General features: G+C 40.0%; 1 protein-coding gene across 1 annotated transcript; it reads right to left on the bottom strand.

Annotated features, from left to right (window-relative positions):
- Positions 1–238: 238 nt before the first annotated feature.
- On the bottom strand, positions 239–3,541 carry LOC122025008 (probably inactive leucine-rich repeat receptor-like protein kinase At3g28040). The gene is made up of 2 exons (XM_042583764.1): positions 1,899–3,541; positions 239–1,831 (listed from the first exon to the last, which is right to left on the bottom strand). The coding sequence occupies exons 1-2, from the start codon at positions 3,452–3,454 to the stop codon at positions 364–366; spliced, it is 3,024 nt and encodes a 1,007-aa protein (XP_042439698.1). The 5' UTR covers positions 3,455–3,541; the 3' UTR covers positions 239–363.
- Between the last annotated feature and the right edge of the window lie 16,700 nt (positions 3,542–20,241).

Here is a 20,241-nt window from a genome sequence, read left to right as displayed (position 1 = left end):
CGTCGGAAGCTCGATATCTGATCGAACTATCAAAGTGTCGAATTGGCTATTCTTCATGCTGATCGGAAAGGTAGCTCATCCGATCGATCTCATGCCTAGGATATTGACCACTTTAACCTCCAACCGGACGGACCCCACCTTACCACCGAATAAGGTGTTATTTAAAAAAAAATTTGTCATATATCTGTGTCACCTAGGGAACGAAATCAATGAGAAATTCCATCAGTAAAAGCAGAAGAAAAAAAACGGAAATCCATACAAAATATGGACTTTCAATCGGATCGGATCGTTGTAGTTACAGAGACTGATGGATCATGCAAAATAGAAACCATGCGATTGAAGAATCGGCAGAAAAATCCTTGCTTAAATCGGCGCCTTGATCACCTCCAGTATCTGCACGACCTCCGCCATGGACGGCCGGCTCGACGGAATCTGCGAGGTGCAGACCAAGCCCAGCTTCAGCACCGGCAGCACCTCCTCCTCCGGGAACTCCCCCATGCTGGCGTCCACGCACTCCGCCACGTTGCACTGCTCCAGCAGCGCCCTCACCTGGTCGATCAGTATCACCACGTCCTCCTCCCCGTACTCCACCGGCCTCCTCCCCGTCACCACCTCCAGCATCAGCACCCCCATCCCGTACACGTCGCACTTCTCGTTCACCCTCAGGCTCTGGCACGCCAGTTCCGGCGCCATGTACCCCATCGAGCTCTGGAACCGCCCGCTCGCCACGTGCTTGTCCAGCTTCTGCAGCAGCCTCACCAGCCCGAAGTCCGACACCTTCGGCTCGCAGTCTCCGTCCAGGAGGATGTTCGTCGGCTTCAGGTCGTAGTGGATTATGGGCGGCCGGAAGGCCTGGTGCAAGTGCGCCACGCCCTTCGCCGCGCCGAGCACGACCTTGAAGCGCTCCGGCCATGACAGGGGAGGTACCGATGCATCCCTCTCGTGCAACCTCGAGTGCAAGCTTCCGCCGGGGGCGTAGTCGGAGAGCACTAGCTGCAGATGCGGAGTCCAGTAGTATCCCCTCGGCGGCAGCACGTTCGGGTGCGTTACCTTGCCGAGAATCCGCACCTCGCGGTCGAAGTCCTCGTGGTACTGGACTATGTTGGCCGTCACCAGCCTCTTGACCACCATAATGCTTCCGTCGCCGGCGGCCGGAGCTCTGTAGGACGTGCCGAACACGCCCTTGCCGAGCTCCGTTGCCTTGGCCAGCAACGCCTCGGCGCCGCCGTTGAGTTCGTCTATTTTCAGAGCGCATCCGGCGCCGAGCGCCACCATCCGCCCTACGGCCGGTCCGGCTGACCTACTCGAGCTCGAGCACGTACTCTCCGGGGCTTTCTCCGGGAGCCCCATTCTCCGCCTCGCCGACACATTGAGGAGCGTGACCACCAGAACGCCGAGCACGATGATGAGCGCGGCGGAGATAGCGATGATGGACGACGCGCTGAGGAACCGCCGGCGCCGGACCGGCGTCGTCGATGCTGGGTAGGATAAATTGGGCATATTGTTGGCGAAGCCGGGGAGGTAGGCGTTGGGGTCTAGCACCAGGGGCTTGGGGACGTTCATCTTGCAGGGCTCGGTGACGAGAGGGGTGCACAGACCTAGGTTGCCCTGCAGCGCGCTCTGGTCCAGGCTCTGGAACACGCCGTCGACGGGGAGCCGGCCGATGAGCCGGTTGTGGGAGATGTTCACGGCGAGGAGGTTGTCCAGGCCGCCCAGCTGCGGCGGAATCTCGCCGCTCAGGTTGTTAAACTCCAGATTTAGGATTTCGAGCTTCTTCAGACGGGAAATGGAGGGCGGAATCGAACCATTCAGGTTATTGTGCGATAAGCTCCTGAAAGCCATCAACAATGTCAGAATCGATCTTGAAGTATTGAAAAAAGGGGATTCAGAGTACTCACAGGAGATACAAGGAGGAACAATTCCCCATCTCCTCAGGAATTGGACCGCTGAGAGAATTTCCATCCAATTGCAGGACGTAGAGACTGCCGGACTTGCACAGATCGACGGGAATCGACCCATACAACGCGTTTCGACGAAGATCCAACACCGACAAGTTCCTGAACGAGCCCAGCTCCGGCGGCAGCTGCGACCGGAATCCGTTCCAAGAGAGGTTCAAGTATCTCAATCCGAAAAACAAGGCCATCTCCGGCGGAATCGTCCCGGTGAGGTTATTGTCCGACAGGTCGAGAAATTGCAGGGTCTCTGATATCCACGAAGATCCCGCCGGCACTGCCCCGGTGAAAGCATTCGACGCCAAGTCGAGAACTTGCAGGCTGAGATTGAATAGCCCTTGCGGAATGCTCCCGTTCAACTTGTTTTCCTTGAGATGTAGCTCCGTGAGCTTCGTGCACTCCGCAATCTTGTCAGGGATAGACCCAGCGAAGTGATTGCTTGAGAGGCCGAGATAGTTGAGCTCCTTTAGGTTTCCGAGTGACGTCGGGAGGGTTCCGGTGAGCTTGTTGTTGGATAAGTGCAGTTGTCGGATGGCCGTCAGGTTGCCAAGCCATTCGGGAAGGTCGCCTACCAACTGGTTGTTGGAAAGCCTGAGAGATGTTAAGGAAGTGAGGTAGCGCATGGAGCTTGGCAGGGAGCCGCCGAATGAGTTGTGGCTCAAGTCCAGGGCGGTGAGATGTAGGCAGAGGCCAACGCCGGAGGGAATGGCTCCCGAGAAGCGATTATAGTTCAGCCGGAGGATCTTGAGGCTGTGCAGATTGGCAACGCCTTCGGGGACTGCGCCGGAGAAGGCGTTGAAGGAGAGGTCGAGCACGCGGAGCCTTGAGAGAGACCAGAGTCCGGAGGCGAAGTCCGGCGAGCCGGAGAATCTGTTGGAGGAGAGGTTGAGGTGGAGGAGGAGGGAGCAGCGGGACAATGCGGCGACGGGGAGGGGACCATCGAGGCGGTTGCCGGCGAGGGAGAGGAAGCGGAGCGAGCGGCATGTGGCGGCCGAGAAGAGAGCCTCCGGGAGGGGACCGGAGAACGCGTTGGAGGAGAGGTCGAGGGAGAGGAGCGAGGGGAGGAGCGCGAGGTCCTGCGGGACGCGGCCGGAGAAGGCGTTGCGGCTGAGGTCGAGGAAGCGAAGCTTGGGGAGGAGGGAGAGCCCGGGCGGAATGGGGCCGGAGAGGTTGTTGTCAGAGAGGGAGAGGGCGGCGAGCGCCGGGAGGCGGTCGAGGCCGCGAGGGAGAGGGCCGGAGAGGGAGAGCGCATCGAGCGCGAGGCGGGCGACGCGCCCGGTCCCGGCGTCGCACCGGACGTGCGCCCAGTCGCAGGGGGAGGCGTCGGCCTCGTTCCACGACGCCAGCGCGGCCGTCGGGTCCTGCAGCGCCGCCTTGAACACGACGAGGCCGAGGACCTCCTCGCTCACCGGCACCGGAAGCTCCAGCGCGCCGGCTAAAGCCGGCAGGAAGCAGAAGAAGGAAAAGAGGAGCAGCAGAGCGCTCACCGATCTCACCGCCATCGCCCCTGCAAAACCAGATACTCGGCCTCGGCGCTTGGATTGCGTCTAGGCGTGGAAGAGGAAGAGATTGGACATGAAGATAACTCCAAATTAGGAAGGAGGGAAAGGGAAAGACAAATTGAGTCACGTTCTGGGAGACTGTAGAGTCCATGTCTTGTAGCTGCGCCTGCGAGGAAGGGAAGGGAAGGGAAGGGAAGGGGGAAGGGGGAAGGGGGAAGGGGGAAGGGGCGCGCTGCTGGTCCTGACTGAAAAAGGAAGAGAGAGCTATTTCTGACTCCTCACAGGTCTCGCATATGGAATCGAACCGTTGGGTTTAGTTGAGTGCATGTTGCTTATCAAACGCTCTGTTTACTTCTGAACCCAATGGTAAGGCGGAGAATGGGTCTTCTATTATCGTAAAAAGTTACTCATTCCGATATTTTTATCAATTCGTAGGATTAATATAAAAAAAAATAAATTATGAATAATTATTAATCTTTAGAATAATAATTAATATATAAAGAAGATATTTATCTCGACTATATTGAGATTCGAATCTTATATTTTATGATCACAACATTTTATGTGCTACTACGAATCTATGATAAAGGTGAAAGAAAGACGGAAGAAGAGCTGAGAATTTGATTTTTTTTTTTTGTTAAAAAAATTCAATGAGATGGAAGGAGTGGCTAAATAATAAATTTATACAAGTAATAAAAAAAATGGATTGTTATAATCCGAGATAGTCCAAAGTAAGTTCTATCTTTGTGCATACTCATGAGCTAGTCAAGGGCTCGCGTGCAACGGCTAGAGAGGAGGGGTTGTTCTAGAGAAGGCTTACCGATGAAGGTGGAGGAGGAGGAGGAGGAGGAAGAGGAGGTAATATAGGTAGATTAGAATAAAGCCAAGGATTCATTTGTAAAATTAAGAGTAATGTTTAGATGGCATGTTTTAATTATTATTATTATTATTATTTTGGATCTCTAGGACTTTTGTGTAAAATTGATGTTCAAATAGAATGGATAGAAAAAGGAATCTCAAAAAATGTATGAAAAAAAACTTCCAAAATCAATAAAAATTTGGCTCCTAATGGAAAAAAAAAAATTATCTAGGTGCGGTGCATGCTAACCATCTGGCAAAATCTCCCTTGGCGCTTACTGTAATTCAAATATCAGTTGTCTAGTATGGACCGATTGATGGACTAGTAGATGTGAAGTCCACTCAACTTGTCTACCTGATAAATCTTCAATTAGGTAAGCGATATGACCGACTCTAATACAATGCCAGCTCTAGACTCACTAAGGACACCTCATTGTTAAGACATTAGCGGTTCTAAACTGACTGAGGACACCTCATTGTTAACACAGGTAGAAAGCTTGAGGGGATAGTTTTTGTTCGCTTCTTTGAATATGATTTATATCAAAAAATTTAAAGCAATGTTAATATATTTGTTTTATTTGATAATCATCTTTGAGATGACTAATCAAAAGGTACACTCCTCATTTTCATAGTGAAAAAATCTCGTAAAAAATCAAACACGAGAATACAATAAGAAAGTAAAAACACAAACACAAAATATAATCGAGAACGACTTTTAAGTTTTACAATGAGGAATCTTGTGTTACTTGTTCTTTTCTTGCTTTAGATTGTCTTTTGGTGGTGGAAAATGTAGCATCACTTCTTCTTCTTCAAACACCCAAGAATTGGTGTGAACAAAACTTCTTCAAATCTCGGGAAACCCCTTTTTCTAGGGTTACTTCAACGCCTCCTAATTAAATAGACTTATATCCCTAATTGATTGTCACGTCAGGCAATTCGAAAATATGTAGAACGACTCTTTTCAAATGCTTAATTAATTCGTGAGTCATACCAATCGATTAAGAAGCCTCTAATTGATTGTCTCAATCGGTTCCAAAGCCTTCTGTGATGTCGTGAAAAGACCTTCAATCGATTGATTTGACCTTAATTAATTAATTGCTTAACTGCAACACCTTTTGTGTTGTCACGACAAAGTTGCTAATCGACTATCCTAATTGATTAGACTATGTTGAATTGATTTGGCATCTTTATGTGTTTCACGAAAATAACCCCCAATCGATTAACAATCGGCTTAATTGATTGGAACAATTTGCAATCGATTAGGTAATCTACCTAATCAATTCAGTACATTCTATTCGAATCGCATCTCCTGCCCTTGATTGATTCATACTACTTAATTAATTCTGGCACCAAAATCCTAAGATTCGGGGTTAGGGTTTGTCAATCGATTCCACTCTTTGGAGGTCGGATTCTCTGGACCGCAGCCCCTGGTCCAGAGGATGGACCACTTCACTTATAGGTGGAAATTCATGGACCCTACTTGTTATACAGGTAAGGTCCATGAGATCCCACCTATCAACAACCCCTGGTCCAGGAGCGGACCAGGGGTTGCGGTCCAGAGGATCCCATCCCCACTCTTTGACAGTCGTCGATTACTAACCCTAATTTCAACCTTTTAGAGGATGAAATCACATCTTGTTCGGTATTCGCTTGACCTTAATCTACCAAAACTTTCATTACCCAATATCTGGTCAACCTTGACCTACCAAATCTTTTTCACCAAGTGTTTGGTTAAATTTTGATCTACTTAGACTTTTTATCTAGTATCAACTCCTGTTAATGTTCATCAATCTTTGACCCAATTAAACTTTTCACTTGACTAGTCCTGCTACACTTCCACTGCCTAGTTCCCAACTAGGTTTCATTGTCTAGTTCCATTAGAATTTTTTATTGTCTAGTTTCTAATTAGGTCTTCACTGTCTAGTCCTGCTAAGAGTTCCACTGTTTAGCTTCACTTACTAAGACTTTTCATTGTCTAACCTCCAGCTAAGACTTCTCGTTACTTAACCTCCAGTCAAGACTTTCCCAGACAAATATCCAGTTCTTCCTTGACCTACTTGATGTATCTCTCATATATTGTTAAACATCAAAACTTAAGTTCAAGCCAACTTGAGTTTAGTCAAATTGGTCAACCTTGATCCGAGGATAATTGCACTAACACTTATATGTCGTTCGTGGTGTTTGAACCACTTGTGATACTGAGCTGACCACCAAGACTCATTTGTGTTGTCCGGATTTACTCTAATGGTCGATGAAAAACTTTCATAGAATCGGATTAATCACTTCCAAAATTAATTGGTTTGAATAACGGGATATTTGAATTAATAATTAAAAAAACTTCTCCTCAAGATAAAACTAGACATACACTAAATATTTTTCTATTTATTCGACCCTAAAATTTAAAATATAATTAACTCAAACTCTAAAAACATAGTGTAATACATTCATTGAGTGCTTAACATAATAAGTAGGAGGCGGATAGATAGGATTGTAAAGAAATCGGAAGTTTATAAACAAGGATGATGTTCAGTAAAACTCATTTATATTCATTTATATATATATATATATATATATATATATATATATATATATATATATATATATAAACTTATATCAAATTTAATTGTTAAAAATAATATATTGTATATATTTTTTATGTTATTTTTAAATTAGTATTCGTAATATGTTAAAAATAAAAAATAGCATAAAATTTATGAATAAAAAAATAATATAAATTATAAGAATAATAATATTGATAGTCGAGCTTAATTAAAAGCTTGAAGAATATTCCCGTACAAATTTAAATTCAGTTCGAGTTTGATAAATAATAATAATTATAAATAAATAAATACATTTGAATATATTTAAGAAGAAGTTTAGAAACCTTACCTAATATACAATATAATTTATTTAAAAGGTGTGTCAGGATCATGGCAACCGCCCCACAACGCAAAGGCTTCTCTGTCCTGTTCCCTAATCCCATGCTCCCCCGTGAACCACACCATCCCAGTGCATTATTGCTCAATCGAACCCACACCATGCCCATCTCACGGATTCAAACTCTTTCTTCGACATCTAGCAAGGGACAGAGAGAACAGCCAGGGGATGAAGTGTTTTTGTTTTTTTACAAGGTCAAGAGATTTGAAACGCATTTGCATGCAGCTAGCAACAGTATGAAAAAGTCTGCAAAAAGAGATTAAAAATATTAATTGAATTGGACCTCGGCATGAAAATGGCTGCAGTGGAATGGAATGTGAAAGATGCTGCTCCATGAAACGACAAGACGAATGGAGAGGGAGAAGACATGATGCACCGTCCGTGTTCAGCTTGGTGCATGTATATATTAGAGCTCATCCTGAGTGACGGTTCCACGATAAAATATAATTAAGTAAATCATACAAATTGATCTCAAAGTAAATATTCATACAAATTAATATCAACTAACTCTTGAAAATAGTCTTTCATTTTGAAAATTAAGGATAATCATTGATATTGCAATTCTAAGTGAATAAGTGATCGTCATGTGTTGGATTTTGTCGCATCTCGTTGTTGGATTTCACGGATTGAGAATATGTTTAGGTAGGATGCCATATCAACATATTATTTTACGTATGCATATTAAATAAATAAAGTACGATACACCTACCAAAGTTGTTAGTCTAAGGACAATCAAAGAACCCCTGGTCCAAGGTTTCCAACTCCCGAGTATAGATAGAATTCACACACATCTCGTTTATTTCTACCCAGGTTAATTGCGGTTCGGAGCCAACCATAGAGTGAAAGAGTGCTTCGGTGAGTACATGGTCTTCATACATTGTAGTCTACCCTTTGACGGTTTGACCCAAACAAGTCATATGGCGCCTTTGTTGCATATGCTCAATCTCCCATCTGCTTGATGGAATTTGAGTTGCTGAGATAACTGAACTTGTGCTTTCCAAAATTGTGTTTCGAATTTCCACAGTTGCTTGAGTAGAGGTGAGTCTTCCTTCCGCAGTTGCAACTCTCGCACACGATTGAGATTGGAGGTAAACTTCATTGATTCACTTCGCGCATTGCGTGTCGTCGACCTTTCTAGTACCTTCGTTAGTAGTTCCCAATTCCAACTTCTAAGAGTCCTCATAGTTGAGGCCCCAGCCCTCCTTAATTAGAATAACACATTTTTTTCATGCCATCAAGGATTTCCCTGGACTCCATAGGAAAATTTGCAAAATATAATGATATTGATTGTTGGAATTGAGAATATAGACGGTTCTGTCTTAGGTCGTCCATGAATAAGCTACCGGTGAGTTGATATCAATGTTGACTTTGTCATCATTCAACTTGGCACGGTGAGAAGTGGCGTAGGGTTTTCTGCTGGAGTATGGGGGGAGAGCACTAGGAAGAGAGTTAGAATTAATGATAATAATGGAAATAAATTCTAATTGATTTCAATCAATTGAGATTTATTATATTTGATACATAATCAAGATAAATCAAATAGGGAAAATCATATTTCCAAGTCTATTATATTACTATGTTTATAATTATTATGATTGTATGTCTTATTTAATTTTTTTCATTATTATTTTGGACAATTTGTATAAATAAGTCTTGCTTTAATAATAAGATCATCAAAAAGTTTTATATTATTTCTTTCCTCTCCCCATTGATTTCAACATGGTATCAAAGTCATCTTTTCTTCTACTTAATTTTCCTTTTTCAAATTTTTGTTACAACAGCTACAGAAATTTCTACATCGAAGTTTTATATCATCGTCTACAGTACGGCAACTTCAGCAATAACAACTTTTCTTCTCCTTTCATCAACAATTCTTTTTTATCGACGGTAGCAACTTTGACAATATTAATCGTAGCAAGATAAAATTATTATTTGTTCGTTTTTTTTTCTGTATTTTTTTTTCCCTTGTCGGTTTTTATTCTCTTCCGTTTCTGTTAGCAAAAAAAAAACAAAAACAAAAAAAAACCGAGCAAAAACAAGGGAAAAAAACGTGCAGAAAAAAAACGGAAAAAAAACAGAGAGAAAAAAAAGCAGAAAAACAGAGGGAAAAAAAGCAAAAAAAAATTTAAAAAAAACACAAGAGAGAAAAAAAAATCTTTTCTCGAGTCTTATTTTTCTCTCTTTTCTTTATCTTTTCTTCTAACGTTATTTTCTATTGATGTTCCTCTCCATCGTAGCAAGTGCTTTTATTTATCATCAATAATTGCCTAAGTCAACGCAGAAAATCCTCTGCTTTCTTATGGCCATCGAAAAGTTACTCTGCCGCCCACAACAAGTGGTCGTCACCATCCACCGAGCTTTTGATTTGTCGCTTCCGTTGAACAGCAAGGTTCCAGTGCCAAGTATTATTTCCAGCCACCGAAAATTCTTCTAGCAAGGTCTATTACTATCAAGTGACGAGTTATTTATTTTCGATGTCTGATACTCAACGTCATCAAGGTGGCCAAAAGCAAAGGTTAGACCAATGTCAAATTTGTCACATCGTTGGTCATACCAGTATTCATTGCTTTAGAAGGTTTGATTGGTTTTATAGTCAGAAAAGATGTCAAATTTGTCTCAGAGTTTGACATATTGATATTCAATATCCTAAAAGATTTGACTCAAATTTTGCTGGTGGTCCTGCAACATTAGGACAAACAACTATTTCACAAGGAGAGTATGCATCTTCAAATCGACCGCATTCTATCTCTCTTAATATAGTTTCATCGACTCTTGAGAACCCAGGATGACATCCGGATTCTGGAGCAACTCATCATGTTACACCGAAATATAATATTCTGACACAAGTTTTGCCTTATGATGGACCCGACATGGTACAAATAGGTAATGACTCAAGTTTGCAAATTACTCATATTGGAAACATATTTTTTTACTCATGTTGCAATACTCTTCATGTTCCTTCTATTACTAAAAATTTATTTTCCGTCCGTCAGTTTGCTCTTGATAATAATGTGTTATTTGAATTTCATCCTCATCATTGTCTTGTGAAAGATCCTATAACAGGAAATATTCTACTTCGAGGAAATATTAAAGACGGTCTTTATCATCTTCAGCACACCTATACTAATGCGTTTGTTGTATAACGCACTGATAAATTCTCTTGACATGCATGTCTTGGTCATCCGTCTCTACGTGTTGTTCAGAATATTATTAACCAGTATGGTTTACCAATTTCTTTAGCCTCCTCTTCTCATTTATCCGAAGCTTGCATGAAAGCAAAATCTCATAAATTACCTTTTGTGTCTTCTTTTCGCACTTCTAGTTTTTCCTTTAGAAATTATTCACTCTGATGTGTGGGGTCCTCCTCGTATTCTATCTAATCAAGGTTTTCTTTATTATATTATTTTTATTGATAATTTTAGTAAATTTACTTGGAATTTTCCTATGAAAAGAAAATCTGATCTCTTTGATATTTTTTGTCGCTTTCAAAAACAAGTTGAGCGTTATTTTGATCGTAAAATCCTCTCCCTTCATTCTGATTGGGGTGGAGAGTATCAAACACTTCATCATCATCTTACTTCCTCTAGCACCATCCATCAAGTCTTTTGTCCCGACACTCTTGAACAAAACGGATCCGCCGAGAGAAAACGTCATGTGGTTGAAACTGTCTTAGCTCTTCTTAATCATGCCTTGGTTCCACTTAAATTTTGGGATGATGCCGTCCAAACCACAGTCTACCTTATCAATCGTTTACCCACTCCACTACTTCAAAATAAGTGTCCATTGGAAAAAATTTATAATTGTCTTCCAGATTACTCATTATTTCGTATTTTTGGTTGTGCATGTTATCCTTGGCTACGACCTTACTTTAAGCACAAGTTAAACTCTCGCTCTTTACAATGCATTTTTCTTGGTTATAGTAATTTGCATCATGGGTACCGTTGCCTCCATATTTCGACCAGTCGGATATATATTTCTCGACATGTTACTTTTGATAAATCTCTATTTCCGTTTGCAGTTGCTACCTCAGATTCTCCTTCAGATAATCAAGACAACTATCTAATATCATCAAGCAATATACTAGAAGCCTCACATGTTGATTCATCAGGACAAATTGAAAATACAATGGGGGATGATATCTTGGGTCCTACTCCATCTCCACAAGTTCCTGTAGACTCAGCGGCTAGTGATGATCCACTCTCTAGTTCTGATTCTCATCCGTCTGACCACTCATCTTTGAGTTGCTCTGATGATGATATTCCTCGGCGGATGCTTCCTCTAAGCGATATTTATGTACGATGTCAACCTGTTTCCACTCGTTATCCTCTTCCACGTGTTCTTATTGTTTCTTCAAATTTTGTTGAACCTTCTAGTTTTACACAGGCAGTCAAAGATTCAAATTGGCGTGCTGCGATGACTATAGAATTTGATGTTCTTCTTCGTAATGCAACCTGGAGCTTAGTCCCTCGTACCCCATCTATGAATATTGTGGGCTCTAAATAGGTTTATCGAATTAAGTATCGTGCAGATGATTCTATTGAACGCTACAAAGCTCGTCTTGTTGCTAAATGCTTTAATCAGCAGCCAGATATTGACTTTAATGATATTTTTAGTCTAGTCGTCAAAATTACAACTATCAAATTGCTACTATCTATAGTTGTAAGCTCCAATTAGCCAATACGCCAATTAGATGTTTCCAATGCTTTCCTTCATGGATGCCTTGAAGAAACTGTTTATATGGAGCAACTTCCTGGATTCATCCACCCGCAACTTTCAACACATGTGTGTCAATTTCAAAAGTTTATATATGGTCTTCGACAAGCACATCGTGCATTGTTTCATCGTCTATCTACCTGGCTTCATACTCAAGGATTTTCTGGCTAAAAAATAGACTCTTCCCTATTCTACAAATGTAATGAGGAATTTTCAATATTTGTTTTGATTTATGTGGATGATATATTAATAACTGATAGTGATCAAAACGACATTACTACTTTACTACATCTTCTCCGTCAAGAGTGTAACACCCACTAAGCTTTTAGGATAAATAAGAATGATGAATTTACCTTAGAAAAATATTAGTAGAATGTTGAACCAAAAAGAAATAAAAAGAAATAAAAATAGGGAATGGTCAAGGATTGAACCTTGAACCTCTCATGATGTAAATGATAGGATTAATGGGTAATAACCAATTGGGATAGGAATAATATATTGATAACAAAGGAGGGAAACTCATGATAAGGGTGAGAGTAAAAGCTAGCCAAAAGAAAACAAGAAAAGAGCAAGAGAAAGGCAACTTGCCTTCCTTCTTTTCTCTCCCTCTTCTTCTTCTTTTGCCGTGACTTAAAGAAGGGAATTAAGGGGATTCATTCCCCTTTTGTTTCATCATGAATGATGAGAACAAATAAATAAATAAAATAAAAAGAAAAATGAAAAAAAGGGGCTAAGGGAGAAGGAAAGCAAAAACCAATTTTGCTACCTCTTCCCCCTTAACATAAAAGAGAGTATGTAAAGAGAAGATTTTATTTTTCTCTCATTTCTCTCATTCTCTCCTCTCCATCACCGAGAACCTCAGCCCCCTCTCCTCCATTTTCGGCTCCCAAAAAAAAACAAGGTTCCTCCTAGAATACAAGGAAGGCTACCAAGGGAAATCAAAGGAGGAGAACAAGAAGAAGAGACCTCTTCTTCCATCACCACACTTTAGAACCACAAGCGAAAAGGATGTAAGCTTCCCCTCACCTGTGGTACAAGGGATTTTAATGTGTTTTTGGATTTTATGAGGATTTTAAAACCTAGAAACAAAGTTGTGAAAATTCGGCCAAAGAAAGGACTTGTTGATCCTAGGAATGTTTAATATAAGCTTTGATTCATGATAAGTTTTCTATGCTTTGTAAGAAGGTTTTCTCTCATATTTATATATATATGTGATGTTGGATTAGGGATGTATCTAACCCTAGAGTTTCGGCCAAAAAGGTTTTGTAAGGGCTAGGGAATTTAATTGTTTACCTAACTTGCACAAAACCCTCTAAATAAATGGTTAAGGATCCATTATCGTTTTCATACTTGAAGGTTACTTGGAACCAAAAGTATCTCACTCACAAGTTTCGGTCAAGGAAGGGTTTAGGGTTAGGAAGACTTTGAATTTAAACTTACCATGTTTATATGATAGAATATAGAGTTTCTCAAAGAGTTGCATGCTTGTATGTTGATAGAAACTCATGAACATCATTTCTAAAGTTTCGGCCATGGTAAGGTGGATGCTTTAGAATAGCTTAAACAGATTTTTAACATGCTCAAAACTTCCATGACAATAATATATGAAAGTTGTTTGATGCTCCCATGCTTAATTAGAGTATAGGAAAATTGGTTGCATGATATATGTTAATTAAGATCACAAGGGTCCTAGCTTGTTTGTGAACCAAACTTGTAAGTATAGTTTCTTTAATATTTTTGCCATGAAACTTGTTTAGGTTTTCCATACCTTAGGCCACCTAAAACCTAGTTTAAAGACTTGAAAGGTTTCGGCCAAACATATGCTATGAGATAAAGAAAGGAAAAACCTAGGAAACCTAAGACACAACTTGAATGTATGCTTATAGTGCTTGACTTTTATACATGTTATGAAATGTGTTATGACTTTCTATGCTTTTATGTCATTTGAACAAATTCCATGCTTGATGAGGTTCGGCCATGTAGGGTTTAAAGACCTAGAAACCTTAAAATTTAGACCTCATGTGTTAAAGATGCTTCTTATGAAATTGAGATAACATGTTGATTGTGTTCACATGCTTATATATTTAACTATGATTCAAGTGGACACCTTTGAGTCTCGGCCATGAAGGGAATACATGCTTTAGAAACCCTAGAACTTACTTGAACATGCTCATGTCACTCTCCATGAAATATGAAATGTAGAAAGCTAAAATTTACATGCTATATGTTGTTAGTGACCTAAATTGATGCTAAGGGAAGTTTCGGCCATGACTACTTGTATGAGGCCACTTATGAATTTATACATGATGTTAGAGTAAGTTCACATGCTTGTATGCTTGCTTGAAACCCTAAAGGAGTACTTGTAAGTTTCGGCCAAGACATAATTTTAAGGGCTTAAAGGAGTTAGGAACTAACTCAATTGTGCTTACCATATTCCTTGAAACAAATGCTATAAATATGGTTAAGGTTTCCATGCTTTATGTCATTTAGAACCTTGTTTCACATTTGTTAAGGTTCGGCCAAATGAGATTCAAGGACTTGGAGAACTTAGAGTCCAAGTAAATCTTGTTTATAATACTTCCTATGAAAATGATATGTGGATGAATTAGGTTCTACATGCTTGGATGTTGTTTAAAACCTAAATTAGCACTAAGAGGGTTTCGGCCAAGATAAGAACCCAAGGGATTAGGAAACTTAGTACCCAAGTTAATCATGTTACATTGTTCCTTATGATTGGATGAGCACATGATACACTTTTATGCTTAGACATGTATGCTTGTGAGCTATACAAGATGAGAATTTCTACGATATGTTATGAGTTTAGAATATGCATGCTTTATGTTATGATATGTGGGAAAATTATGCATGCTTTGATGATATGATATGAGTTTAAAATATGCATGCTTTATGTTATGATATGTGGTTAAATTATGCATGCTTTGATGCTATGTTAAGTGCTTAAAATATGCATGCTTTATGTTATGATATGTGGTTAAATTATGCATGCTTTGATGCTATGTTAAGTGCTTAAAATATGCATGCTTTCATGATATGCTATGTGGTTAAATTATGCATGCTTGATGATATGATTTATGCTTAAAATATGTATGTTTTTATGATCTATGCCTAAGTGATGCATATTGTTATGATCTGATGTATGCCTAAGTGATGCATATTGTTATGATATGATGTATGCCTAAGTGATGCATATTTTTATGGTATGATGTATGCCTAAGTGATGCATACCTTTATGACATGATGTATGCCTAAGTGATGCATACCTTTATGATATGATGTATGCCTAAGTGATGCATATTGTTATGATATGATGTATGCCTAAGTGATGCTTATTTTTATGGTATGATGTATGCCTAAGTGATGCATACCTTTATGACATGATGTATGCCTAAGTGATGCATACCTTTATGATATGATGTATGCCTAAGTGATGCATACTTTTATGACATGATGTATGCCTAAGTGATGCATACTTTTATGATATGATGTGTGCCTAAGTGATTCATGCTTTTATGATGTATGATATGTATAAGTATGACATGTACTTTACTTTATATGGCTTGTACCAAGGGTGAGCTCCATAAGCGCCCCGGGGTCGATGGAATAAGACTCGGGCCTCGTTAGGGATGGGCTCCTAAGTGCCCCTAGGTCGATGGAGTAAGACTCGGGCCTAGTATGTTTGCCTTGTAGGGTTCAAGACTTGCTACCTTGGACCTACATAGGTTGCGCGCAATATGTAAGTGGTACATAGCCGGGATCCCCTTTAAGATGAGATTATGTTCAAGTATATATATGTAAGAAGAAATGGTTTTAAAGGTCATGAGACATACACATGTTTTTCGGATACATGTTTTCCAAAATCATATTGCATATACCTTATGATGATTTATGATATGCCATGGTTAGATATGATTATGTTATGTTTCATGATATGTCCATGTGTATGATATGCCATGACTCCTTATGATGATATGTCATGGTTAGATATGATTATGTTATGTTTCATGATATGTCCATGTGTATGATATGCCATGACTCCTTATGATGATATGCCATGGTTAGATATGATTATGTTATGTTTCATGATATGTCCATGTGTATGATATGCCATGACTCCTTATGATGATATGCCATAGTTAGATAAGATTATGTTATGCTTTATGCTATGCTTACGTTATGATATGCCATGACTAGTTATGATTTCTTCATGTTGCATGATATGCTTAAAAGAGTATGTTACATTATGTCATGACTAATTGAAATGATGCCATGTTGAGACATTCTTTGATTATACTATGATTTTCGGTTTTAGTGAGTAGGAAAGGAACTTACTGAGCCATGAGTGCTCACAGCTTACTGTCCTTGTACCACAGATAAAGGAAAAAACTGGATGAGCTAGAGGAGCAGCAGGAGGGCCAAGGAGATGTGTGTGGCAGTGGCTAGGCAACCAAATAAGAACCTTCTTTAAAAACTTTTAAAGAACTACGCTTTGGTATCATGAATTGTAGTACCTTATGTGTGACTTGATGTTATGTTTCTACTAATTTTGATATCATGTTATTGAGGCCATGATAGTGTAGTTCGGTTTTGATGAAAAGAAAACAAAAGAAAAGTTTTTATGAAACTAAGAAAATTATTTTAAGTCTTCCGCTGTTATTTGTACATAGAGTATCGTAGCCCCGTCCCTTAGAGTTAGCAGGGAGGGCGGGCGTTACAAAGAGTTTTCTATTCGGGATCTTGGCAATGCTCATTTTTTCTTTGGCATAGAGTTTCTCTCACATTCTGAATGATGTCTTCTCTCTCAGAGCAAATACATTACTGGGCTCCTATAACGAGCTAAAATGGATGGTGCACGTCCTATCTCCACACCAATCATTGAGGGTGGTTTCACTGCACCTTCATCCTCCTCTTTGATGTTTGACCCCAGATCTATCGTAGTATTGTTGGTGCCCTACAATATGTCACAATTACACGACATAATATTGCTTTCGTTATGAATCGTGCTTGTCAATTTATGCATGCTCCTATTGAACATCATTGGAAAGGTGTTAAGTGAATTCTTCGATATCTCAAAGGCACTATTCTACATGGTTTTCTTTTATACCGTCAGTCTTCACAAGAGTTGATTGTCTATAGTGATGTAGATTGTGCTGGATCTCTGGAAGATAGACGTTCTACTAGTAGATATGTTATATTTCTTGGACAAAATCTTGTTTCCTGTCTTTCAAAGAAGCAACCTACAGTCTCTCGCTTGAGTACTAAAGCTCAATATAAAGCTATCGCTAACGGAATATCATAAATTATTTGGTTACAATATCTTCTTTCATAATTACACTTTTTCCCAACTGCTACGCCTAAAATATGGTGTGATAATATTGGAGCAACTTATCTTGCGGCAATTCTATTTCTCATGCTTGTACCAAGCATATAGAGATTGATTTTCATTTTGTTCGCGAGCGTGTGGTGACTAGACAACTTTCGATTTCTTTTATCTCTACGGAAGATCAAATTGCCGATATATTTACTAAGCCATTATCTAGAAAAGGTTTCACCAAGTTAGCACTCAAACTCAACGTTTAGGCACTCCCGTTGAGTTTATTGGGGGGTAATGACAATAATGGAAATAAACTCTAATTGATTTCAATCAATTGAGATTTATTATATTTGACACACAATCAAGATCGACATGAATCAAATAGGAAAAATCATATTTCTAAGTCTATTATATTACTATGTTTATAATTATTATGATTGCATGCCTTATTTAATCTTTCCATTATTATTTTGGACAATTTGTATAAATAAGTCAATTGGCTTTAATAATAAGATCATCAAAAAGCTTTATATTATTTCTTTTCTCTCCCTATTGATTTCAACAAGAATAATGGCCGAGGGATTCCCTAGCATAGTCACTTTGGCGCTCAAGTTTGTCTCCAGTGGAGGAGGAAGAAAGAAGGGGAAGATGAATAGTAGACTAGGGTTTGTGGATACGTGTGTGTGCGTACCTCCGCCCGTTGGAGTGGGTTGTCTTTTATAGGGTTGCGGTTGTGCTCCCTGTCTCAGAATGCCCATGGGCATTATCCACATTTTCTGCAATAGGGGCTATATTGCTTGTCGGCTACGTTTTTCACGTTCTTAAGAGAATAACGGCTACATTGTTTGTATCTTCAGTAAGTCACAGCTTATCACCTTAATGGTCGCAAATCACCTAGAGTTAAGAATCACCCAACGTAGGGGCTACATGGAGTCGGGGATGCATGGAGTCGGGGTCGCTTGGATCTAGAGATGATCTTGACCCGGAAGCTATGTGGAGTCGGAGCAACATGAAATAACCAAAGTATGCAAAATCGGAGAGCGACTCGACTCTCTGACTTTGACCATCACCTCAATATAACTATTGACCTTCTTGACCACGTGGTACCCTCTAATTACCTCCCGTATCATAGACAATCCAAACTGATGTAGGAATATTTCTCAAGGGTCATGTGGCCAAGAGAGTCAATAATTAAGTTAGGATGACAAATGTGGTCAACGAGCTCTAGCTCCTGATTTCCAACTCCCGACTCTCGTTATTCCTAACTCCCGACTCCCGACTCTAAGCTCCCGGCTACTCCCCAACTCCCGTTACTCCGACTCCTAGCTATTCCCCAACTCTCATTACTCCCGGCTCTCATCTCCCAACTACTCCTTGACTCCCGTTAGTACTCCTGACTCTCAACTCCTAGCTATTCTCCGACTCTCGTTACTCTCGACTCCCGACTCCTAGCTTGCTGTTACTCCTCGACTCCTATTACTCCCGACTCTTGACTCCCAGCAGTTCACATTTCCTATTTCCTCAAATTAAGCTAAAACAGGCCAAGTTGCCAAGAATTAAAACGAGTCATCGTTCTTTTAATGCAATCGTTATCGCGAGAAAAGGCAAAAAACATAGCTATTTACCCTGGCATAAATGAGTCATAATGGTCATTTATTTCAGGGAACATGACCATGATAGCGAGAAATGAGGAGGCATGGGAAGAACGTGGAGGAGAGTTTTAATCCTATAAAAGATAGCCGACTATCATGAACAAACATATGATCACATAACATTCCAAATCCTAATTTTCAGAACAATCTTCTTTATCAAAGGTTGACTTGAGTGTTGGAGTGGCCTTACCGGGGACTTCCCTAGTTGTCATTCTAATTCATTCTCTTTAAGTATTCTTCCTCGCGGGACGGAAGCTTCACCACCCTCCTAATCGCCCATAATAGCAGTGTCATACTGACAAGTTATACGTCTCTGTTCTCATACAGGATCCAATACCTTTCAACACCGCCTGAATCAACTCAACTCTAGCCGCGTACGTAAGATACAATTTTACTAGTCCATGCATTCATAAGGCTAGCTATCCTTATGAAGTGGAAGTGTACACGTCCCTCGATCGGAATTTGAGTGAATGAATGAATTTGGTCTATCTACAACCCCACAATGCTTGCTGTACGTAGTATATGGTGGACTTCATGACATTCACATTCATCCCCGACGACGTTGTTCCAAAATCTACTGCCCCTAAAGAAGGATCTCGACTAAAGTAATGTCTCCTCTAGGCATAAAAATCAACTTGTCATATTTTGGATGCATGATAGTTCAACTTAGAGTTTTTAATCCACAACTTCAGCACCTTGAATAGGCCACTCCATGCTGATGATAAAGGATTGCCTTGCCGTAGCCCTAATTTTCCCTTGAAGAATAGAAACTACCATTTACCTTAACAGAGTATAAGTAAGACCATTGACATACACTCCATCACTTAGACATTACTTAGAAATATTGATCATATTTTAACCATCGACCCGATAAGATTTTGTCAAGCTAATTAATACACAATCAGTAATATGTTAGACAATCAACTGAAATGTTAAATTAGTTGTCAAAGTTTAATGCAAAATGTATAGGGATTTAGGATTTCATGTCTAAATTGATCAACTTTTGAAAATGAATCTCTTTTATTGTGTCTTTTAAAACCTCTATTTGGTTTTTTGAGTCTAAAAAACTATCTATTTTTTTTTTATCAAAACTACTAAATAAATCAAAATTAATTAAATTTCAAACATGAAATCCCTCTGTTATGATATTTAGAAAATATTGGTATAGCATAGCATGACTTTAGAGAGAGACTTCAAAGAAGTACTCTAAAACTTGAAACTTGTAAAGAATTTGGGAAGTTCACACTCTTCCTCCCTTCTACTTAAGATTTCATAATAAAAAAAAACATTCTATA

This window comes from Zingiber officinale, chromosome 9B, assembly GCF_018446385.1.
Source record: "Zingiber officinale cultivar Zhangliang chromosome 9B, Zo_v1.1, whole genome shotgun sequence".
Lineage (NCBI taxonomy): Eukaryota > Viridiplantae > Streptophyta > Magnoliopsida > Zingiberales > Zingiberaceae > Zingiber > Zingiber officinale.
This window is presented reverse-complemented; position numbering and strand designations above follow the sequence as displayed.

Coding starts and splice junctions, on each gene's coding strand:
- LOC122025008 (XM_042583764.1), bottom strand. CDS start 3,454: ATGGCGGTGAGATCGGTGAGCGCTCTGCTGCTCCTCTTTTCCTTCTTC. Junction 1,832..1,898: donor TGTTCCTCCTTGTATCTCCT/GTGAGTACTCTG, acceptor GATGGCTTTCAG/GAGCTTATCGCACAATAACC.